This window comes from Poeciliopsis prolifica, unplaced genomic scaffold (assembly GCF_027474105.1).
Source record: "Poeciliopsis prolifica strain line A6 unplaced genomic scaffold, Auburn_PproV2 SCAFFOLD003, whole genome shotgun sequence".
In the NCBI taxonomy this organism is placed as follows: Eukaryota; Metazoa; Chordata; class Actinopteri; order Cyprinodontiformes; family Poeciliidae; genus Poeciliopsis; species Poeciliopsis prolifica.
Genome location: NW_026562378.1, coordinates 16812885 through 16838135, shown reverse-complemented (window position 1 = coordinate 16838135; position 25251 = coordinate 16812885). Strand labels below are relative to the sequence as shown.

The 25251-nt window shown below is 37.8% G+C and overlaps 1 protein-coding gene across 1 annotated transcript in view; it reads left to right on the top strand.

The window, feature by feature from the left end:
- trim62.1 (tripartite motif containing 62, tandem duplicate 1) overlaps positions 1-25251 on the top strand; it is a 40892-nt gene that overhangs the window by 11225 nt on the left and 4416 nt on the right. The window contains exons 3-5 of the mRNA XM_055027317.1: positions 16401-16496; positions 19698-19954; positions 22421-22536. Of these exons, the coding sequence (XP_054883292.1) occupies positions 16401-16496; positions 19698-19954; positions 22421-22536 (469 nt within the window). The remainder of the gene's footprint in view (positions 1-16400; positions 16497-19697; positions 19955-22420; positions 22537-25251) is intronic.

Genomic DNA, 25251 nt, shown 5'->3' with positions numbered 1-25251 from the left:
TTATTGATTAGATATGTGAGGATGAAGGTCTAATATGGCGTGCAAAGAAGGTTTTAGCCTTGCAGCGAATAGATCTGAGGGTTTATTGCCCAATCAGACATTTCTGCATTTAACACAGCACCATGTGATTTCATGTTTGGGTCACAGAGGAAGAATCTTTTCTCATTTGTGGATCACTGTATCACAGCATGACACTCTGACGGTAGTTATTTAGAAATTTTTGAGGTGTATCATGGAAACTGCTGTAAAGGTTACTGGGTTTGGAGAAAACAAGGCTCTTTTTTTTTTTTTAACCAAACAGCTGTGGCCTAAAGTTGACAGTGAGATCCTGCAAAGGACATAAGGGAAGCCACAGCATCCTCTGAGCTTTGATTGAGATGATGGGGACTGTCAGTGAGCTGTGTGCGTCCTCCGTGTTGCAGGGCTGGACAGTCTCTTCCCTGCCGTCAGCTCACCCTCGGGATGCATTTCCGCTCTACCTAGCAGCAGTAAAGGAGCAGATAACGGAGGAAATGGGCTGCAGCCTGCTGTTATCCATGCATATTTGCGGATTCGACTTCCATACTGCACTATAGGTGCTTGGAGAATGGATTGACTGTTCAGTCATGCTGATTTTTAGTTTGGGTAAAGTCCAGACTGCAGCTGACATGTCAGTCAATGTTGTTTTTCTTATCGGATAGCAAACAGGAGGTTAATGTTAAAAACGCTAAAGCAGTGGTTTTCATCTGCCTCTCTACTTGTTAGTGATTTGAAAATGGAGGTTGAAGTTTTCAGCCGCTGAAGTCTTCACCTGGTGGAATAAAAAAAAAAAACATGCTGTCATTCACTCTCCGCCTGACCTTGAGCTCTCCCTGCGCCTGCCATCACCACACATGGCAGTGCTGTTGCAGTAATGAGTCAGGCCATTTCAAGGGCACCCATGGCTGCCATTCCCTGTGGCTATCCTTAGTCTGCTCCTCTTTCTTTCAGCTGATGCTTTGCTTTCTATAACTTCCTGTGAAAAGATACCTCTTTTTAAAAGTCTGTGGATAAATGTTATTTGTAAAGCAGCAAGACTTCAGCTCCCACCCAACCAATCCCAAAACAAATGAGCTTTTTCCAGATTGGCAGTGTGTCAGCGTTGCATGTCAGAGAGGCTTTTTCCATCCACAACGTGAAGCCATTGGGAAAGGCAGATCAGTCACGTTTCATTAGAAGACTCCTGGCAGAATATTCCCTTCCAGAAAGAAGCTGCGGCTTGTACCGCACTTATTACTGATAACGCTGATGATGCTTGAGGCGGGAGAGAACCAGGCAGCTTGTTTACTTCAGCCCACACTGTTGATAAATTAGCAGATAAACAGCTGCACCGATTGGAGGAAAGACGGAGCTGATGCCACATCCGTTGCATCGAGCACTTGGTCTTGTTTGTATGATTACTCGGCTTGCACTTTACTTAAGTGAGCCAGATGTCTGTGCATCTGTTGTGCATTGCATTTATTTGTGTTCAGTCTGTAAAGGGGAATGGATATCGCAATTCATCTTGTTTCATGTCAAATGAACATTTAAATGCAGGACGGAAAAGATGACAGTAAAAGCTACTGACATAATATAAATCCCTGAATTGGGTTGCATGATATTGGAAAATATTGCGATGATGCCATCAGGTGGGACATGCGTGTATTTTCTTCTTTCCTCTTGCTCATCTGTGCTTCCATCACTGTGTGACCTTTAGGATTTTGGACAAAGCCATTTTCTTTTTTACCCATGTGAGCATTTTCTGCTGCGAGACTCATTACAACTGGCAAAATATTTCTTAGCATGAAAAATGCACATTTATAACACCTGGAATATATTAATGATTGTGCTCCAAGTAGTTAGTTTGTTATGAATATTTCACAAACTGATGTTATATTGAGTTTGACATTTGCAATATATTGTGCAATCTCACCCCTGAACTTTGATTGTGAAAATTGTGTTTAACACATCTGATATCAAATGATCAATGACTGTGAATAGATGATATTCTGCAAAATAGGTAAGAATGATTGATATTTTTAATCCTTCAATATATTAGTTTTATTTCCCTAAAGACAAATGGAAAGTTAGACGGCTATGGCAAGACTGAATTTTTTTTTTTTTTTTTGTTGTTGTTTGGGGAATTGCAGGTTTTTTGACAGATGCATGTTTTGATTCTCATAGAACTTTAAGGAATTACAGGACTTATTAACAATTGTTGCACTACTAAAATGTGTATATTGTATAAACCCATTGCAAATGAAGCAGAATACCAAGTAATGCATCTGTGCTGGTTTTTACACACAATACTGCAAGTCAACTTACTAGGATGAGACTAAATTAATGTTATGTTAAAAAAAAGGCAGAAGGCAACAATATTAAATAAAGCAAACATGCAAGGTGAAATTGAATCTTGTCATTTGAAGTCTTGTGACTTTCTTTTGACTCATATTGGTTCAAAATAGTGAAAATATTTCATGGTTGTAGCGATTTGCTGATGAAACTCCTGTCCTGATGAATCATTGTAGCTCAAGCTGCGATTTAAATGGAACATGGGTTCCTGGATCACATTATTTGTTGGCATTAAATTTTCAGGCTTGAGAAATCTTCTAGCATGTCGGGATGTAAAGGATGCCCTGTGGATTTGTATTAACTTAATGCAGACTCATGGTCCTCATCTGAGGCAAATGATGTTGCAGAGTGATATTTTTGTTTTTGTTTGTTTTGACGTTTGGGTGGATGTGAGCTGGTGCTCCCTCCCTCTGCAGCCAGGAGCCTCTGAGCCCTGGGTTGATTAGCTGGGGAATTAAGACAGATTACAGGCCATTGTTCTCAGGAGGTCTGGGCTAGGCTGGACGGGCTGTAATCTCTTGTAATTCCTAGTGTTCGTGATTTGCTGTTGATTTAATTAGACTAGCTGCTGATAGTAGACCTCGTTTTAAGCTCCCAATCTGTCATATGCATGTCTCTGATCTACAGGGTCACTGGGAGAAAGTCTTGAATCCTGGAGATTTTCACCTGTCAAAATGCAACCAGTTTGTTTACCAACAAACCTGCAGTTCATGCAAAAGACTGTAAAGTCGTACATACTGATCATTCAAATCCCAATGGGAAAATGTACGGCTTTACTTTCAGAACACATTTTATCTTTGTCTTGGTTAATATTTATTTCTGGGTATATTTTGGGGTTTTTTCTGGTATCTGAGAAAAAGAGATTGTTGAAGGAAAATAAAATTGAAAGAAATTTTACTCAACAGAAATAGTTTTGGCCTTGTATTCATTCAGTGATGTGCAGAAGGTCTGTTGCTCCGTTTCTGTTCTCGCACACGGGAAACTTTAGTGCAGCTGATGAAAAATGTGGTATTCCCACAGCACCAAGTTTCCAGTTAGACCATTCCCTCTTGGAAATCTTGTTTTGAGTTTTGTTTAGTGGGATTAGGTAAATTATGCAAAAATTAAACTGTTTTTGTTAACATCAGATTACCAAGATTGTAAAAACAAAAGGCAGCTTTTGTTAATCTCTGCTGAACTGAAAACACTCGGTAACATTCCCACAACTCGGAGCCATCCTCAGTTTTCAGCTCCAGGTTGGAAAGCAGATTTGTTTTTACTGCTTGGTCATCAAAAAACTACTTTTTTTCTGCATTTATTATACAATACTTCTGATCAAAAGTTGACCGCTACGAATTCACAGGCTTTGGAGACCACAACCTCAAATAGTTGGGCCTCTAAAGACACTAAAAGTTACTGTATATTCAGTTTTGACATACAATAAAAAAGAATACACAAATAAAATATAAAAAGGTAACTAAAAACCAAAAGAACTGTGACTAGATTATGTTTGTTGGTTATTTTTCATTGTTTAATCCATGAGAGCATTAGCAAATGTCAGTAGATGTAAAAATATTGTCAAATGCAATCATTGGCAGCACTTTATGTAACAGGGACTGCAGAGTAACCTGTTTGATAATGGGGTTAGCTTTTTTTAGGTCTTTGTTTATCAGTTTGGGGCTCAGACTCTTTGTATTGGCCACAAAATGTGGAGTAAATTCTCTTTACTATCATATTTATCATTATTATTGTGATTAAAACTTTGTTCCATTTAGGTAGCCCAAATATAATGTATGTACGTTATGGTCTTTTCACAGATTGAGTAAAACTAGCTCATAAAGGTAGAGATTCAACATATTTAGTTGAAAAGCTGTGCTGGTTGAATCTGCTGATTTCTGTTTGTTGGGCCAACATCTAAAAAAAAGAAGAATACATGTGCATTATTAGAAATCTTCAGGGATCTACAAACTTGCCGAGTTGACTGGAAACCAGAATTAAAATGGATCCAGCAGAACTGGCTTGGTCTGTAATGTCACAGAGGGACGTGACAAAAGGCACAGGTTGTAAATATTTATGTAAAGTCAGAGGACTGAGTGGAAAAGAAACAGACATGCGCTTTATTTGGCCGGATGGAGCTGGCGACGAGCTGCAGCCTGCAGCGAGCCGCACAGCAGATACAACGGGCTCCAGCTGCTAAGATGAAATGAAGGCAAATAAACCAGTTATCTGTGTTGTTCGGGGTCTGGTTGGCCTGCAATAACATCATGTTTTTACACGGGGATGTTTTTTCCTTGGGCTCACATTATATGACTGTACATTGACGACATGAAGTCTTTGCTAATCCTCAAGCTTTTTCTTTTCTTCAGGTTGATCTCAGTGAAGTTGGTTGCAATTAAAATGAGTTAATTAAAAGTTATTAAATACTGTCACACATTGTGGTAAGAAAAAAGGACTTGTTGTCTGAGTTGTGATTGGTCCTTATCCAGGAAAAGGTAAGATTGGAAAAACACTGATCCACCCAGATTTCTGTGTTTATGGTTGTTATTGATTGATTGGGAATTCTTTAAAGCCGCCAGATTATCTTGGCATGTCATCTCGTAACTGTTAAACAAACTCGGAGTTTGAAATTATCCAGAGTTTCTCCAGTCTAAACAGGTCAGGCACATTTATAATCAATTTTGTTTGAGAACTTAAATAAAGAACTTAAATATCTACCCAAGTTTTCTAAAGACTGACTTGATTTTTAACATTTTTTATACGATATGGCTGAAAAACATATTGTGATACAAGTGTTTCAGTTTATAATTTGATAATTGTTACTTTTTTGTTTTAAATATTGGAAATACTACCAAACAGGTGGTGTGATCTTTCCTGTTTTATCCAGAGTTTTCACACCAGCAGGTATTAAGCAAGGTGGCGAAACCTGAAACTGCTGCTGTGCCAGTTACTCAACAGATTGTTGTTAGGTAACCAAAGAGTGAGTTAGTTCATGCCACTGACCTTGTTTAGCTGCCCATGTAAGGTAGGGCAGCTAAAGTCTGTCCTACAACTCCCAGAATGCTGTGCGGTTCTGGTTTGCTATCAATGTTACATTTAGATGTCTTAAGGTGATTGAAGCAAATCAAAATTAAATATATATATTTTAATTTTTTAGATTAAAAAGTATATGTATATATATATTTTTTTAAATCTAAAATTCAATCATAAATTTAACCAACTTCAAAGTGTTTAACTTGCTACATATTTGCAGAAACTCTGATACTCTGAATAGTCTCCATCAGACTATTTAAAAGTTTTCTTAACTTTTCCCTCAAAAGAAACTGATTGTCATTTTTCTATATCTTATTTATAATCTTAAACTGAATTACCAGTTTATTCATGGTCAACCAAACTAAACATGGCAGTACAACAGACATTCATCTGCACCTAAAAATTAATCATCTAACTTAATCATCATAAAAAAAAAAACTTGGTATTTTATTCTATGTTGCATGCCTTTGTGTTTTGTGTTTATGATGTAAAGCACTTTGAAATGCCTTGTAGCTGAAATGTGCTATACAAATAAAATTTGATTGATTGATTGATCTCATGCAGTTTTCTCAGCTTGGAAAAAAATAAGAAACTACAACCAATGTGCTGCCTCTGTCTTACTGACGATCTACAATTAGACTTTAGACAATTATTGAGGTCTACAAAAAGGTCAGACAAAGATTATTTTTGTAATCGCTAAAGATTTTTCCCTATGACACTTTTATTTTTTAATAAGTTGTAACTGGTAGTATTGCCTTTTCTTTCCAGCTGAGCCTAATTAATGTGTTTTGAAGGGCAAGTTTGTTTACAGAGGCTTCATAATCCATTTTCTGCTTTTTGTTTATTGAGAATAATTAAAGGATAATTAAAATGTCTTAGAATGTGTTATGGTGCTTTTGTCATTATGTCTGTGGGAATGGTCTCAAAATGCCATTAATCAGTCATTTCTGGGACAATTTAGCTACATTTGTTATCAAGATAGATCTATTGTTGTATAGTATTTAACACGTTTAAATTTTTTTCTTTTTTCATGCATAATATTTGCTATTTGATCATGTTGAGTCCAGTTAAGGATTTTCAGTATCTTTTGTGAATCTATCACCACAGTAATTTATGCTGGGAGCCTTACCTGCAGTGGTTTATGTTTCCGGATAAGAAAGCTCTGCCTCTCAACCAGTCAATCCCCTGAGAAAAAGGAAGAAAAACGAAGAAAAGTGAAGAAGTCTCCTCTGTCTCAGTTACGGTTGTTTGACTTTCACTTCATGAGAAAAATCACTGCAGAATGATTCAAATATTGACCAGAACAGGGACGACTTATTCTAAAGTTTGATCCTGCCAAGGATCAAACCAAAGGCAATTTCTTTTCCTTAACCACAAAAAGTTTTCCACCCCTTATTGATAATGTTTGTTTTTCCTCTCTTTGTCTCAGTTGGATGTTCCAGATTGTCAAGAAAACATTTTTATACAAAGATAACCTGGGTAAATGTAAAAAACAAGTTTGACCAATTTATTTAAAGGGAAGAAAAATCTGTAAAAAAGTAAAACTCTTGCTCCCTCTTTAGATCAAACCAGAAATCACAAACATTATGGAAGTTGTTTCTGTCAGTGGTGGGGAAAAAACAAAACTGTTGCATGGTTTAGGAAGTTATTACTTAAAACCAAACCATATACGATTGATCATAGTTAAATCAGGATTTAAATGTGGGAGTTACAGTCGTGTCAGTTTGAATATTCTGATATCAACATTTATCTGAAAAACATTTAACAGAGACATGAAAGCCAAACAAAAATCTATAAGGGGTTAAATACTTCTTCACAGCTGCAAGATTCTCTCTCAATGTATCTATAACAAATGACAGAATATGGGCTCAGAGATGGTTTTAGTGGTTTGGCAAGAATGATGCACCAAGTGTTCATGTGCATTTCCTGAAACGATTCGTCAACCATAAGACATTAATCTCCCAGGCTGCAAATTATTTTATCAAACTCCTTAAACCTTACCTTTCACCTTGTTTCCTGAGAAAGGAAACAAGGTTTCCTCTTCCTCTAAGGTTAGAGGAAGAATAAAATATTCCCCAGTTTTAAAGCTTTGCTTCCTATAAAGCCTTAAGCTCCGTTTTATGCCTCATTGATCGGGAGCACATGCTGCTTATTAACGTAATGAAAGAGGTCTACACAAAGAGAAATCCATTTGTGCTGCAATGGCATCGCATTCATATTGGAAGCTTAAGCTTGCAATTGGCTGCTTGTTTTTGACCGCTTACTTTTTTCAGTTATAATTAATCCTCTGATTCCAGCTATAACCAGTTTAGATAAACACCCACTGTGCTGATAGCCAAGTGTTTCATTACTTAGTGTAATTTTAAGACAGATCTGCTTATCTTTGTGTGAATCGATGGGAGAATTTTATTATTATTATTATGTAGCATTCTATGGACTTAATTACTTGTATCAACAATAAATCGGAAAATTGTATTCACCACCAACTGATATCTGAAATATGAGAAAACAACAACTTAGATGGTTAGATGTTTCTATCAGTTCATTTGCTTAAAATGTAAATAGTTTATTTTATAGTATAGTGTATTGTTTTATTGTGTGTGCCCTCTATTTTTAACGTTTCATCTCTTTTCTCTTGTTTTCCTGTACATTATGATTAACCCTGTGTATAATTGATTCTATACAAAAAAAACCTGCCTAAAGAGACTGACTAAAAACTTACTGAAAACCACCTTTTTATTTTAAATGACCAACAATTTACCAATGTTGTTCTGTTGTGTGATGATGTAGTTTATAGGTTTGGATTATAAAGTTTAATCTAGTAGTAAAACACTAATTATGGGCTGCAGTTGGTTTAATTTTCTGCAGCTAACCTTAGTTTGTTTTAGATATCGGTGCGCTCCAGTCCACAGAGGATGAGGCTTTTTAATGAGTTGCCTGTTGAGGTGATGTATAACCCTCTCTGAGATCAGCCCTTCACTCCTGACAGGGCTGACTGATGGCTTGTTAGAAACGAACTGGAACTGGTTGCTACACTCTGAATATTTCTGAAATTTTATAATAAGCTTGTAACAAATTGAAATGTCCACCTGTCAGTTGCTCTACTTCAGCTGTTAAAAATATATGCACATCTTGGGAACTTATTCTGGAAAAGCAATGTAGAAACGGCTCAGCAAGCCTGGAGGCTGAAGGTGAAGCACAGGGAGTGAGGGTCGAGCAGCCGGCTCGCTCTTATCAGAAAACGCCTCAGATTTCCTCTCCACAACCAACAACAGTCCCTCTGTTCCTCTTTAATGGCTCTTCATTCTCCGTCTTGATTATCCAACACTCCGTTTGTCTTAAACCAGTCACACATCACCCCACTTTGCTCCACTCTGGCGTCTGATACTTGACTCAACCTGCTGTGCCGACTCTGTAGACCTTGGTCAGCAGTTCAGATGTTATAAATCTAGTGTAAATATAGCTCAACTGATTTGCAGTTTTTATTTTAGTTGCTCGCGGTTTGCATACAGCGTGTGCTTTCTCCCTTCAGGAAGTGGAGCAGCAGCCTCTGGACATTTATCATTTACATGACGTGCTCCATATTCAGAGGACTTGTGAAGGCCGCCAGCGTTAGGCCTTCCAATCAACTTGCAGCTTTTTACAAATCTTCTCAGTGGTGTTTTGCCACTGAGCGTGTTGGCTTTATAATCTGTAAACTTAGCTCTTCACTGCAATATTTTAACTGTTTTCTGCTCTAATCTTTACAACCCTGAAAGTGTCCTAAATTTAATTAAATCAACTTTTTCTTTTAGCTTTATATAACATTATGATGTCATTCCCTCATCAAAATCAATCCTGGAGTGTTGCTTTGAATCTTTCATGCATGTTTGAGAAAATTCTTGAATCTCCTGCGGCAACCGTTCAGGTTGCCTAAACGCTTGTTCTCTCTCTCCAGCCGAGCTTTCTCCTCATAAAATCCCCTTCCTCCCACTCAGCTCCTGCAGACTAGCGGCAGCAGCTATTAACAAACACCTGGTGGAACTGCAAGTCTGATGAGCTCTGTGTGAACTACTGAGACGCTCCTAAGAACAGTTGTAAACTGTATATTACAAATATTATTGCGACGTCTTGGAAAGAGCAGTAGCTTCTTAAAGAGACAGGACCATTGTAAGTCATCAAACTCTGAAGTCATATTTTTTGCCTTGTAGTATTTTCACAACTGAAAATAACATAGGTACCTGACTGTGCATAGAATGGCTCTATGTGGCTGGAAAATACACAATACAGCCCTTTAAATACCTTTATTTGGTTTGTCGTTATTTTCATCCAACTATTTCATCTAACTATTGGTGAGTAGTCATCACTTTTAACTCCAGGGGAGGTCTGATCATTCAGCTCAGGGACAGAAAACCTCTATGGTATCTCCACAAAAACGGTTTTGGCTGCAGATACTTTGGGTTCTTTTGGTTTTGATATAAACTCTTTGAAATTTGCTTTTTTTTTTTCCCATTCTTTTTACAATTTATTTATGTTTTAACTCAGGATCATTATCAGCAGGGATACTTGCTCCAAATTTCAATACTCAAACCATTATGCTGAATTATTTCACAATTTTTCTGCATTTCTAAACATCAATTTAAAAAAACTTGGGATGTTTGGTGCGTTTTTTTTATGTGTATATATATATCTGCAGATTGTCGGTTCAACAAAACAATGTGTTCCATTTTGAACGTCTTTCGTTTTTAAACACGTTCATCTAAACTGTGTCATAACGATTGATGCGTGTTATTTGACATTTCTCGGACGTGTTGTGTTCCAGTGGCCACAGACAGAACAACCATTAATAGCTTTCCACAGAACATGAACGTTTTTGAATTGAACTGTTACCTGGGCGCCATGCCACGGATCAGAGCCGCTGGTGTAGACAGTCTAGAGAAATAGGGACCCATTTTTGACTCCTGTCATTTGCTGCTGGTGTGAGTTTCCCTTTTTATGCACAGTCTGAAACTGTAATTATGCTGTGTGAAAATCTTGTGTAACCTTTCATGTTCATATTGCGCTTACAGGTTATTGTTGTTTCAAAGAAATTTTGCAGAAACAGAGAGAGATGTTGTGCAATGTAATTCTTTTAGGCTCTTAGAAAATGGAATCAACTTTCACCGCTACAGCTTCAGGCTTTATGAAGGATATTTTTTAGCTTAGTGTCAAATTTTGTTTTTTTTATGCTTTGTTTTTGTGGTGGAGGGATCCCAAAGTAACTGGATTTTTTAAAAATTGTCTGAAAATAAAATGCAGTTTTATTTCAGAAACAGTATTTTCTTTTGCTGAACAGCTTACTGTTCAGCTGTGGCTCAGCGTTGTTTTTATTTTGCTTGAAAGGAATGGCCACAACTGAGGTGCGATATCAAATATCCTCGTCAAGAAGATTAAAATATTGTCATATTGTAAATGGGGCTGAAACGATTAATCGGGTTAATGAAGATGAATCGATTATTCAAATAATTGTCAACTAATTTGGTATTTTATTATATATTTATATATTTTAATAGTTAAATAAAAAGTCAGTTCCAATTACCTGATTGATCTTTGTGAAAATAATAGACTATTTACATAATCACTAGTTAGAATCCTAATTTTAATGAATGTTCTTTGCATTCAACTAGACCTGGCTGTTCAAAAATGTTACCGTGGTTATTAAATTTGTATGGAGTATTTTTTAATTAATATACAGTTGAGATTTAGGTTGACTCCTACTTTAGGGTTTTTTTTATATCCAATGCATCTTTTCCAAATATTTCCACCTTGTCGTCATTCGTGTCTCAGGTTTAGCAGCCGTGTTCGATGTGCTCTGGTACCAGTCTGCCTGTTTTGTTGGGACAGATGTTAAAAGGGAACAGTGTAACTTTCCTCCAGACCTCTGAGCGCGGCCTGCTTAGTCAGCTCAGCTGTCACCGGCCGGCTGTGATGGCTGAGCTCAGGCTGCGTGGACACAATGGTTCCCCCCCGGAGAGACTGCAGGCTCTGCTGATGCTAGAAGAAGTGACGCCATGGAATGTAAAGCACAGCTTGAACTTATTCCTTTCACCAGAAACACAAGAGCTTAGAGTCTGACACTGCATTATTTCTGTTGCCCTGATTTTAGTATTTTTCTAACTCTTTATTTTGGATGATGCAGAGAGGTGTTGATGAAAAGGTTCAGTCTGGTTTATTGTCTAAATAACCTCTGATTGCATACTTACTCTAGCTAAAAAACGCCCAAATTTCTTTCTTTGGAATCAGCAGCTGATTTTCGGTATTTAAAGATGTACATCTTTTTTTTGACCCAATCTGGAGAAGAGGGCATGCTAGTGGTGAGTTCAAGGGTCAAAAAGCTGTGGGGAGTAGAAAGTTTTGACTCACCTTAACTTTGTTTGCACAGTTTGACCTGTTTTTTTTTTTGCCAATAACATAAATCATGCTGCACTTGCATCCAACCAGTATAAAACCCAAAACTAGGCTTGATCCCTACTGCTCATACTTTAACGCTTTGACACCACTGCAGAACAGAGCAACCACAACTACATATTATTGTCGTACTATTGTGATGATGATTAGAAAAAAAAACAACGTAACTTTTATGATTAAAAAACATTTTTATTACTACTTTTTGGGGTAACTATATGGCGGTGGCTTAATGGCACAGCATTCATATCACTGCAAGCACAATATTGCTTTTAAAAACATTTCCATTTGAAATGGTCTTTGGTGCGCCACTTATTTAAAAAAGTGCAATTAACTGCAGTTAATAATACATGTCCGTATTTTTAAATTTACGGACACTTATGGACACCCCAATGGAACGGACAGCAGAGAAAATATCAAAAATAACATTTCACATTAAACTATAAGTTGCTTTTTTATTTGCCATCAATAGCTTAAATTTTTCATGATAATAAATCAATATTCTTAGAACTTTTTCTAAGAATATTGGAAAAAATATAATTCCCACCACTACTGGGTAGGTGATGCTTTTGAATGACATGCAAATCATGTCTTTGCATTCGCACCCTAGTTTAACACATTGAGATAAACTATTTAGCTAAACAATATCACTGATTAAAATGACTCAAAAATAATAATCACTGCTGAATTTTCAGCTGTTATGGGTTAATCTTTTACTCTTCTTGCTAATAAAAGAATGCCAGGCTTCAGGTAACATACACAGCTTATATACATGTGAAAGTTTGTTAGCATTGCGAGGTTTGTTGCTAATTCTTTGACTGCAGTCTGTCCTCAGGCTTCACTTAGTGCGGCGTTGAGCGATGTGAAAGGTCCTTGAACTGTGCAGACAGGAACACACGCGAGCTTGTCACTTTTCATCGGGTCATCGTCGAGACAGCCAGCCACTGAGATAAGAAAAGTGGCTGCGTGTTTTTTAAACTGCTCAACATTTAGTACTTTGTTTCCCTCTTTTTACATCAGTTGTTTTCTGCTAATATTTTACTTTTGCCAAATTGTATTTGATGAAGATTATTCATTTTAGCTTCAAGTCATGACAACTTTTGGGAGTTTACTCAATATCTTACTAATTTAGTATGACTAAATAGTTTGCACCCACTCAAGTAATATCTTTATTTCTCTTGGCACTTTTTTTTTTTTTTTTAACAACCAAACTGATTATTTTTTGTGAAAACTAAAGACTTTTTCTTGCATTCATTAAGTACTCCCTGGGAGTGACCTCAAGTCCCTTAAGTTTGGAAGATCGGTAATTGGCTGATAGTTGAGTGAAGCCGATTTCATCAGTCCTAAAAATCAGTCACTGCCTCTATTGCTGTGCTGTGAGAGATTTGACTGACAGACAAACCAACAGATTATGTCTGCATGTTCACCCTGCTGTTGCCAAATCAGCAACTTTCTCGCTGCATTTTGCAACATTTCAGACAAACTATTGGTATCACACAAAATTGAAATCGGTAGTTCATGCTAAAAAATTGATCATTCAGAAAACTATAATTGGTGTGACCTTAAAAATTACAAGTATGAATTCGAACTAAACCTTTTGCTTAAACGCTTATTTGATGGTATTTTCTTTATGTAAAATATGTCCTAGAGACGACTCATAGCGCAATAATAAAGGTTTTCTTGCTGTTATTTGCAGCTCTTTTATTTACCTTTGTATCTGCAACAGAATTGCAACCTGACAGCAATGGATGTTGTCAAATTGATTTAATGATGCCCCATTAAATCGCTGTGATTTCTGCTGGTTATTTCTGTTGTTACCTACCAATGAAGAGACATGAAAGATTCCCCAATCAGTAGAGGACGGATTTGTTCTGTATTACTGGTCCAGTAAGTGGATCTACAGTGAGGTTTTATTACTTCTGTTTGCTTTTAATGATGCAGGCTGTGGCACATGTAGTTTTATTTAGCTCTGAGCGGAGGCTGGTGGATGTAATAAAGCTCAGAGCTGCCTTGTGCGGTTTTATTAAGGAACCTGTGGAGGGGAAGAGGGGGACGCTGCTATTTTATTCATGTCTTCTATGTATATCTACCTTGGAGCAGCTGACATGACAGGAGGCTGAGAGGAGGAAGGAAATGACAGAAGGATGAAATGAGTTTTAGATTTATAATCCTTCAGACGTGACCCCCATTTCCTGCAGCTTGACGTCCTGAGGAAATGTCATGTCAGAGCCGTGTTGGTCAGATTGGATGGACAGGAGGGAGACGTACACACACACACTGACTCTGCTATGAGTGTTTGCTTATACTTGTTACCTTGCCTGTGTTTTTCATTTTTATGTTATATACACTAATTGTTTCCGTTTCATCACCTCTCCTAGCCATACATCCCATCTCTCTGCATTTTCAAGATATTTTCTTGTGTATTCTGACTAAAAGTCGCTTTTTACTTTGCCAGAAATGTCATTCCAGTAAAATCTCCATATGAAGGATGCGTTTTGCTTCCAGGAAGATTACAGGATTATGTAATTGTGTGTTATACATGAGGTTTAGTGCCTTAGAAGGGATAATGGCATCACCAAGGTTGAATTTTATTCCTTATAAAAGCTTCATTTGCCTTTTTAAATCCAGACACACACCACCATTAAAAGTTTATTTTTAAGTGCTATCTTTCATTAGCATAATGGAGAGAAATGTTCAAACTGTACCTCTAATATTGGAGAGGACTAAAATAGAGTTGAGCATTTGTCATGTTTGTCTTGTACCATAATTTCTTAAGTTCAAAGTAATAATTATAAAAAAAGAGTCTATCGTAGGGCTAGACGATATGGCTGAAACTTATATTTACAATCTAAGTATTTATTGATTATTGATTATTGGAGTGAGTTGGTTGATTCAACCTCTCACAGCGATCTAGCTTAGAGGTTGTTAAGCTATCGCCTTTCCTACATCTCCCAGAATGCTGTGCGGTTCTGGATCGCTGTTCTGGGAATATTCTTTTCTGATAATAAAGAATGTTCTTTGTTATAAGTATCACAAGTATTAGTTGTTAATATTAATTAATGTCTATTGCGATATATATTTTATTGGTTTATTATCCAGCCCTATATTTTCTGTATTGTTCATTTTTAACTTTTGTTTCTTTCCTCTGTTTTATCAATACATTTACAAATACAATCAAATATAGTAAATACATAATCTTAGAGATGCAAATAACCCTAAATAAGTGCATTATAAATGGAAATGTTTTTCAAGAGCAGCATTTGCATTTGTGGGATACCTTTATCGTTAACCACAAGATATTGTGATGAAATAGTAAATCTATAGCTCGTCAACAAGGACGACGAGCAACAAGACCTCAGTTGTTGCTCTGAGGTCTTGTTGCCTCAGTTGAGGTTAAAGTTGCCCTTCTCTGATCAGTCTGTCAGTCAGGAGTGGAGCAGCATGTTTTCTCTGCCAGTCTGTCACTCCCGCTCTACCTCAGCAGCCGGCGAACGGCTGCAGACAAATGTGCAGCGATGAGACGGAGAGCCCACTGAGCCTGCCGCACTCCTGTCATTAACATGGAGAGTCACGCTCCTTCCTCTCTGCACCAACAGACGGTTTCCTCGTTTCTGTTCTGAAAGAAACCTGGATTCATTTCCACAAATCTACAGCTACACCTTTTTAAATGTTGCAGGGATTTCATCAAAAATCTTATTTTGATGCTTCTTCCAATAGAGATCTTGCATTTACTCCAGTTTTCAACTGGATTGTTGTTTGTTTTTGTGCTTCTGTTCAGAAGTGACTCTCGGGTCAAATCTCATTTCACTTTATGACCCTCACCTTATAGTGGCAAGAATGGCATCCAAATCAATCCTCTGCCTCCAACCACCCAGTTATACCAGCGCTCCAAACAGAGCAACACAAATTCAATTTACAAACTCATCAAAACGATACAGAAGAGAAAATATCTTCCATGTCTTTGATTTTCACATAGCAAAGCGACCCAAATTCTATCTTAACTTATTTTTTGCATCCAACTTTGTCACGTTAAGTTTTGTCCACCTAAATCAAATTAAATGATCAACACAAATTGGTTTATAATGGATTTGTAAAAAGTTAAATGTGTTTTTTTAGGTTCTGCTCAATTATCCCGTTGTTTATTAGCGGCAGTGCATGTAGGCCTCAGTCCGTAGACATTTTGTGGTTTAGTCTGATAAACTCTTTAATCTCGGCACCTGTTTCTTGCCTCAGGCAGACTTGGAGGTGGAGTTCACTGAAGCTTTTGCCTACTGACTTGGGATGAGACCCAGTTTTCTCTGACACAGCCTGAAATCTCCAGAGATTTCATATTCTCTTTCATATCTCACTCTCCATCTGGCTTATCTGTTTGGGAGTTGAGGATTAAATCTCTGCCGCCTCATATCCGATCAAACGGAGCTGTAACAAGTAATATAATTTTATCGTAACACAACAGGATTCAGGAGAAAATGTATTCCCTCTATTATTTCAGAGTAGCTATAATATTTCAGCTCAAAGTAAAAGTTGGGTGCTTTAAAATTGCCACAGAACATGTTTGGGATCTGCTGCTCTGACACATTTCTGTTCATGTATCGATGATTTGTTTGTTTGTGCTGCAGAGGGAGATGAAGGAGCAGCTGGCGTCGCTGCAGGACAGCGAGAAGGGGCACTCCGAGGCCCTCCATCTCCTGCGGAGACAACTCACAGAGACCAAGGTACTGTAAGCTTTTCCCTTTGAACACAAATGTCATTTCTCACACAGAGACTTCAACTGTTGAGATCACTGACACTTTCTGTGCAGTGTGTAAACTCAGCAGCTCCAAATTAATGACATCTGATGGTCCAGAAAAGCTTTATAACCTATTCATCGTCAATATGGGGTATTTTTGTGTTTTCATTAAAAATGCCATTGATTTTGGACTTTTAGGTTTATTTTCTTTCAGATCTTATGTCATATTGAGATGTTCAGAAATGCTTGTTATGTTTAAAGTTAATGTTTTATGTAGTTATTGATACATTTCTTGCCCATATTGGTTTTGTTGGGTCAAGTGAGTCAAATCTGTTAACTATAATTAGAAGTCTTTGAGCCTTACTGGATCCAAACAAACAATTACCTGAACGCACCCTTTCAAAATAAGAGAATCCAGCTCAGGTCAAGCTCTGCTCCAAAATCCAGTTTTTAATCTGCTCATTTGTAGGAAATGGATCGTTTATTAAGTAGGTGTGGTATGTTTGGTTACTGATTATCTCACTTCCACAAAGCTTTGGGTTGCCAGGTGATTTCTAACACATCCTGGTTTGAGTAGCTTTCTAATCTCGAGTCGTTGTGTTAATAAGTTAATATTTGCTCACCACCTCACACATCTTTACACTCAGCATCCTCTCCTGTCACAACAAACCATTCAGTTGGATTCACTGGAGGCTCATGTCTGATTTCCGAGAGGACCTTAGAGTTTTAATTTCCCCAGATATTTTTGTTAAAGCCTCTGCATGATGTTTCTGCATCGCTCGTCTTCTTGCCCTGGTCTTTTCTGTTTTATCGACTTTCTCCTTCCGCCTTATATAGGTCGTTTAGCTCACTGGAAATGAGCTGATCTCATTAGCTTTTCATCCATTTGCACAGAGTGCTGTTCCTGGAAGTGGGCCACACTGACAGCATTGATCTTTGATGCATTTAGGTAGCTGACAATGAAATGACTTTCGGCTTTTGCTCTTCATTTAGTTCAGAGTTGAAGGGACGAGTTCTCGCGCCAGAAGCAATTCAAACTTTACACCTGCTGTCCTCCTGCTCTTCTTTAAGTCTGTGATTTTAGCTGCAAATTGTTACCTTTACTTCACAACTCTTTTGCCGTGTTGTGCTGTAAATTGAGATTTTCTGTAACCTCGCCAGGGGCTTGCTGGGTGAAAAATACTCAGCCTGACGTCTCTGAAGGCTGCAGCCACCCACTCAGTGCCATCACAGCCCGCTGGGCCAAAACAACAAACATGTCGGTGTGACTGATAACTGCTCCGCCGCAGTCATCCTCCCCTTTCTACACACTATCAGTTAAACTCTTAACTAGGTAGGAAATCTCTGGCTCACCGAGGGATCGTCGTTCTAACGAACTCACACAGGAAGTGAGAGATTACCTGTCTGCACTAGCCAGCAGGATCACGTCTGCTGCTTGGAAGGAGGAAATTGTGGGTGTGAGGAATTAAAAGTTCAGAAATACTACTGCTGTTTTTAAAAAGGTTTGAGTAGAAGTTGTAAAATATAAGAATTTGACTGTTGAGATGTGGTTATATGTAGGCAAGTCACGATATAAATGTTGTCATTTTGAGACCATTTTCCACTGATGTTGTGATGGTGTAAAAATGCAAGTGTACCGTCTCAAAAATTAATATTTAACACTGGAAATGGAAGTTATTTTAATAATCCAAATAAACAAATAAAATGGATTATGAGTCTCTGCCCTTCAAAATATAGACTATACTCTATTGATCCCCCATGGGGAATTGATTAGTTGTCAATCAACTAATCAGCCATGGTCTTAAATATTAATAATAGAAATATAACAATAAGATATAAAGTTTAAAATGTATATAAATGCTTACCTAAGAGTAATGTAATAATATATTAATCTTACTGCCAGTTGGGACTTCTGTGGGGTAAAAAAGTGTAAACTTGCCATTGTGTCAAATGTTTGCAGCATTTTTCTGTTTTTTTCACATCTCCTGTGTGATAAAGCAAACAGTCTTGCTGTCCACCGTCTTGCTGTCCACCATCTTGCTGTCCACCGTCTTGCTGTCCACCGTCTTGCTGTCCACCGTCTTGCTGTCCACCGTCTTGCTGTCCACCATCTTGCTGTCCACCGTCTTGCTGTCCACCGTCTTGCACCTTTTTGTAGTTTGTCAGTGATTGTGAACAGTCAGTAAGACGGAGACAGCCCTTTTTTTTTTTTTTTTCCAGTGTGGGAAAACTGTATTAATGATTACATTTTTAGATGCAGATGTATTTTTTAGTTGCTTCTGTTTTACAACAAATGCAACATACCGTCTCTCACAGGTAAAGTGGTTCACTTCAGTTTTCTTGTGTCGCAACAAGCTCAGAATTTCACATGATCAAATTTTATTGGTCGCCTGACTGGAGGAGCGCAGTGACTGTCGCCTCATTGGACAGGTTCCATAGGAAGCGAATGGAGTGGGGGGGATGTGTGCTGAGCCCTGAAAAGAAAAGGGAAGGAGCTTTTCGTCCTCCAGTCTCTTTGGTTGAAAAAAATCTGATAAATCTGATGGAAACAAGCAAGCATTCGGCTCATTTTAATTTGTTATGGGATTATTGGATTTATTCTTTGTAGCGACAGACCTACCTGCATGTATGCAGCTTTGTTTGTTTTTAATCAGGCCTTCTGTTCTATGCAAACACTCATTTCTTTAAATGCACATCCTATTTTTAAAGAAACATTTCTCTTCTCTGGATTCTTCTCTGTTACTTGAACCTGCTGAGATTTTTAATGGCTTTATCTCCTCTGTCTTCCCACCTGTCCTCCCACTCAGGTTCTCTTTTGTGACTTTTATTTTTTGTTTCTTTTCTCCTGCTTCTGTTCAGTCGTCTGAAATACTCCTTATATTCAGGTTACATGGTTGTGTACACGTATTACTCCTGAGAGCTTCACAAAATCAATACATCTACATGCTGAATCAATGAATTACTGTTTATGTGATATTAACAGAGTTTAGAGTGCTGTGCAAACCCTTGATTTATTGATTTTTGTGTAATTAAAGTTCAGCCATTGTGACCTCAACCCTACAAACAAGCTAACAGCAGTCAGGAAATCTGCGCTGAAGCACTTTGACCTGCATTTATTCATTCACCATTTTACATGGGTTCAGCTTTTTATAACCAGGAAATTTTCTTCTTTTTTTGTTCTTTTCAGTCTTCAGCCAAGAGTCTTCGTGCCACCATCGGCGATGCGTTCGAGCGGCTTCACCGCTTCCTCCGAGAGCGCCAGAAGAGCATGCTGGAGGAGCTGGAGATGGACACGGCCCGCAAGCTGGCCGACATCGAGCAGAAGATCCAGTGCTACAGCCAGCAGCTGCGCGACGTCAAGGAGGGCATCCAGATCCTGCAGGAGCGCCTCAGCGAGACGGGCCGCCACGACTTCCTGGAGGGCGTGGCCATCACATCCGAGAGGTAGGCGTGATCTGCTCAGAGCCTCAAGAATAAATGTGTTTCTCAAACTGTGGTCCCTGGAGCATTTCTTTGCTGTCATGTGAGCTCAAAGTGCAACGCTACAATTAGCTTTGCAAAGGATTGTGTTAATAAAAGCTTAAGATATTGGTGGGAAGAAAACAACAGCAGGATTCTATAATTGGAGGAAGCAAAGTCATACATGCTGAGAGTTTTGAAGTAAAGTTCAGTAGCGATTCGATTCTTTTGAAATGAGAACTGTTCTGTTTTTTACAACTTTGCTTGCTTATAATGCTTTGCTCACACACAGCAGCTATCATTTTCATTTCATTAAAATGATTAAATGAATTAAACACAATAAGTAAAATTGATAGAAACCGGTGGATAATTTTATATTTAATGGTGCAGAAAAGGATTTTTGTTCGTCACAGCAACTAATATCTATTTTTATTTTTATTTTGCTTCTAAATTACAAATAGCCCTGAAATGTTATTCATGCACATATAAATGTGTCAAATGTGTGGGCAGGTGGTGCAAAGGCTGCTGACCGGTTGGAGAAAGTAGAGATTTGAGCCACAGCTCCAGATGTTCCCTGAACAGATGGAGCTTTGGGGTCGAATTAAACCAGCTGTAATGTCTAATCAGGAGGTGGATGATGACGAGTTATTGGAACAGTTTGATATCTTTGATATTTTAAAGCATAAAATAGTGTAAGAGTGTTCCCCACTCTGTAATAATACAGAAAAGTATGGATTATGTTAATTGTATTTCTATTCTATTGTGTAAATATTGTCAGTCTGTTGTAATATTTGCCTGAAATTCTCAAACATTTGTATTTGTAACATAAAAATGCACCCTGAACGTCTTTGAATTCGAGTAACGTGAAGAGTTGTAAGTCAAATCTGTAATTTCAGGACGGCGATCAGAGTTAGGAAATCTCAAAATAAGCTTTTACTGTGCAGCGCCTCCATCTGTGTTTCTCATCTGCATTGCTGAGATAGAAAGTGACGACATGTTTGACTTTCAAGATGCTTCTTACGGTTCTGTCTGACGTCCAGCTGAGCCGATAAAATGAAGTTCCCTGTGTGCCAACGGAGAGCGCTGACTCCGTGTGGGGTTCATTCATTTCTCAGAAAAGTAAAATGGAAAGACGTCAGATATTCATTCCCGATTGGGGAAAATTCTCGGCATAAATGACAAATACAAAAATACTACAAGAACCAGAACATCAGAGGATAACAGTTCTGAGTGTGATTTGTTTTTGTTTTTTTTATATTCCAGTTCTGGAAATGTATGAAAAAAAATAAATAAAAATTGTGGTTTGGAAAAAAGCTTGAATTTCCAGATATTCTCTTCTTACATTATCTAAAAGATACAAAGCAGAATTTCTGGAAAACAAATATGCTTTTTACAATTCAGTTTGAGTTTAACACATCAGAATTTGATTTTCCTTCATCATTTATTTATTTTAGGAGTTGACTGAAATTTTATTATTCTTTTTGCTCTTTAGAACATTTTAATTCTGTGTTAGAAATTTATTACTTGCTTCAAAGTGTGATTTTCAAGGATCTGTGTTCAGCTTCTGTTCAGCTTTTACAGTTTTTGTTTTGTTTCGGGGTATTTTTAGTGTTATTTGAGGTGCTTATAAGTTTATCTAGAAGACAAAGTGCCTTTTGGAACCAGCTTCAATAATTAGTTTCATTATTTGTGAAAGAAAAAAACCAACAAACCCAAATAAAGTAATAAAATACAGCTTAAAACAGTCCCTGAAGCTGAGTTTGGAACAGTGTTGAGCTTTAAAGTGGAAATATTGTAGGAACAATGCATCTGTTAAAATGTAAGCCTTAAAATGAACACGGGTATGTTTAGGTTGGAGATTGCGTCATTGTGTGGATACAGCAGGACTGTTGACCTTTACTCGTGTTGTTTGCTTTCGCTGTTTAAACTGGTTTCAATTCTCCAGGTTATTCGAAGCAGTTTTGAGGTTTTGCTGCTTTTTGGCTCCATGCTCATAGATTAGACCGTTTCTATTTCTGTCGCTCTGCAAGACAACACCAGCTCTGGCAAGAGGATTAATGCAGAACAGGACTGCTGCAGGTTAAGATGCACATTTTGGTAAGGGAGAAGCCGGCGTGGGCGGTGTTATTAATTATTTACAGCCTGTTTCTTAGGCTGTCTCACCGTCCCAGGTGAACAGAAAAGTGTCAGCATGGAGACTAGCTTACTCTCCTTCACATGAAGGTTCATAATCATTTTTTTTTTTTGCAAAGCGTGACCCCGTGCCCGTTCTGCCAGATTCATCCTTTCAGCTCGTGATTAATGATGCTGTTTACCAGCGAATGGAAGATTTCAAAAAGCATAAATAAAAGGAAATTCATCAAGCATTGAAAGGTGGAGTTGCACAACACGAGTGGATATTAAATTACAAATGACGACGTCGGCTCAGACTGTTGTTGATCTGTGTTTCAGGGTTAAAGGGAAGATACATGAGACCAATCTGACTTATGAAGACTTCCCAACGTCAAAGTACATGGGGCCCCTACAGTACACAATCTGGAAATCGCTCTTCCAAGACATTTCACCAGGTAAGGAAAACGACAGCCGTCAAGCTTTAAGGTCGTCTAACCGTTTGCTGCTCCGTTAGACAAACAGATCAATATTATATCCTTCAATAAATATGTGGAAAATTGCTCTGATTTAAATGTTTAGCTGTTTGTTTGCAGCTTTATTGGGGTTGCGCACGTGTTGGCGAGCCCATTTTGTTTGATAAGCTTTGAGATTAAACAAACAAGATGCTGCTTGTTAATAAATTATGAGCTTCATGTTGCATCTAATCATCCTTGAGCAACCAAGATGGACCATCTGCTACTGAGGAAAATTACCTTTAGTTTTATGTTTTTATTGTTAGTATTATAAAAAATGGGATTTATTGAAATATTTTCTCAATATTTCTGTATTCTGCACACAAAATATGAAAAATGTATATTTCTTTGTAACTATAGAGGTGGCTGCACTCAGAATCGGCCAGTTTAAGGTCAAAACTTGTTGGAAGTTTTTACTTTTACCAGCAATGAGGGGAAATTTGCCTGCTGGCGAAGCAGCAGCTGTGATTTTTACTAGAAAAGTTTTACAAAGACCGATATATAGAGAAAACTGTACAGGAGGACAGCCAAGATTCTTGTGGTCGTATAAATAGCAATATATAAAAAAAAATGCAAAGTGGAAACATCTTTTCCCAGAATGTGATGCATTCTTCTTTCTTTTTTTTGCTCGTGTTTCTGGTCCACTGAGACTTTCAGCTAACAAGTTAACTTTTAATTAAAGCTGCTATTTCCAGAAATATATATATATATCCAGTGTACAATAATGACTTAAAAACATTTGCTATTGTCTGATGCAGCCACATTTTATTTTTCAGGTTATAATTCTGTAAACTATTTGGAGCAGAAAAACAACACTGCACACATGTTGTGGTAATAAGATAATGGATACCATGTGGCTTGGGGCTGCAGATGAAGACAGATTTTGCCTTTTGCCTTTCAGCTCAACAAGCCGCAGCTCACATCCAAATGAAAAATTGAAGGGCTTCAGCGGCAGATCGGCGCTCTAAATGCCTCACCCTTAGCCCAGACCCGTTTCTAATTGAAAAGCTACAGCGAGAGCTGCGGCGGGAGAGGATTTAAATAAATTTGCAGAGTGAAATAAAATCGTGAAGTCAAAATGCGCTAGACTTCAATTATTCCATTCAAAAAAGAGCGGAGTGCTTTGATAAAATCAAAATGTGTTTTGCACATCCTCCGGCTGCTTCTACGGTGAGAAATTGTGATGCATTTTGGTGTTTGAAGATCCTGAGCGGAGCAGGACTTCTTGCAGCCGTCTCTCACTCACAACACATAACTCAGCAAACACACTGAGGATTTTATAATGTTGTTTTGCTCTCTCAATCAGTTCTCAGCCCGCGGGGAGGCCAGACAGTTTCTTGGCCTCACTTGACTGGCTGCTAAATGAAACAATTGGTTGCGATCCATCAGCAGCAGTTGCCAGAGCGTCAACAAAGACATTCCTCCCATCGGCCCTGAAATTCAATGCTCGGAAAGCAGGAGTTGACCCGGAGCTGGTTTTAAACCCCACTTATGTTTAGCAGGACACTTCGAATCTCCTCTGTTTCTACATTTGACCCAAGCAGGCGCTCAGGCTATGAATCTTTAATGAGGTGATTGCAACAAACACTTGAGTTGTCATTGACCAGTGGACAAGCTGTCCTGTCCGCTGGCAGTCCGCCACAAAATTCACCTCCATCTATCCTTGCCGATGTAATTGCAGAAGAATAAAGAAAAAAAAGTATGATTCATGTAAGGAAGTGAAATAACCACATTTGTATAATGATGAGCCTAAAAGTTGAACTCCTGTAACGTAGTGATATGGCATCATTGAATTGAGACGTTTTAGATAAACATAATTCAGGTTATTTTCATTTTTCTTCATTTAATTCACTCAATAAATATGAATAGTTTCTGAAACAACTAAATTATATCATGAATTAAAAGGAACTGAAGAAGTATTAACATAAACGTGCATGTAGTGACAGTTTTAATAAAAATGTAAAAATATTTTTATAAATTTTTCATACTGCAGCTTCAAGAAGTAGAGAAAAACAAATTAAATCTACAAACAAACATTGTCTCCTTCATTTGGCTCAGACACAGAGAAAAAATAATGCAACAGCTAATTGTCAGTTGTTTATTTTTTAGCTTTTGATACTTTTGTCTTTTAGTTTTCATATTTGCTGGAACGATAATTGTCCATTTGGGACATGAATCTGAAGATAAAAGGTTAAAAAAAATAAATGTTTTTATCTCAAATACTTAATATAATCATTAAAAAATGCCTACATTGACCTGGCTGCTAGCTTCCTGCGTGCGCTAGCTGTGCCGTCATCATTCTTTAGCTTTGGGTTGTTTTTTGCATTCAATCGAAGATTTAAATCTTAAAATCTTAAACAATATTTTGAGTCCATTCACTAAACATTTGTCCTCTTGTACTTGATTTTCACATGAACTTTGTGAATCTTTGTGGTGAAAATGTTTGTCATACTTTGTGGTGAAAATGTTTGTCATACTTATTTTACTCTGAACTGAACCGTTCTATACATGTGGAGTTTTTGGAACACGTTTTGTGATTTGTGAAAGCTTTTGCTTTAATTGAAGAAGCCAGTTGAATCTTGTGATGCCTCGTATGTTAAGCTGGATGTATTGTCACAGCCCCGGCGGAGCTCTGAGCTGCTCTACATCTGGGAAGCC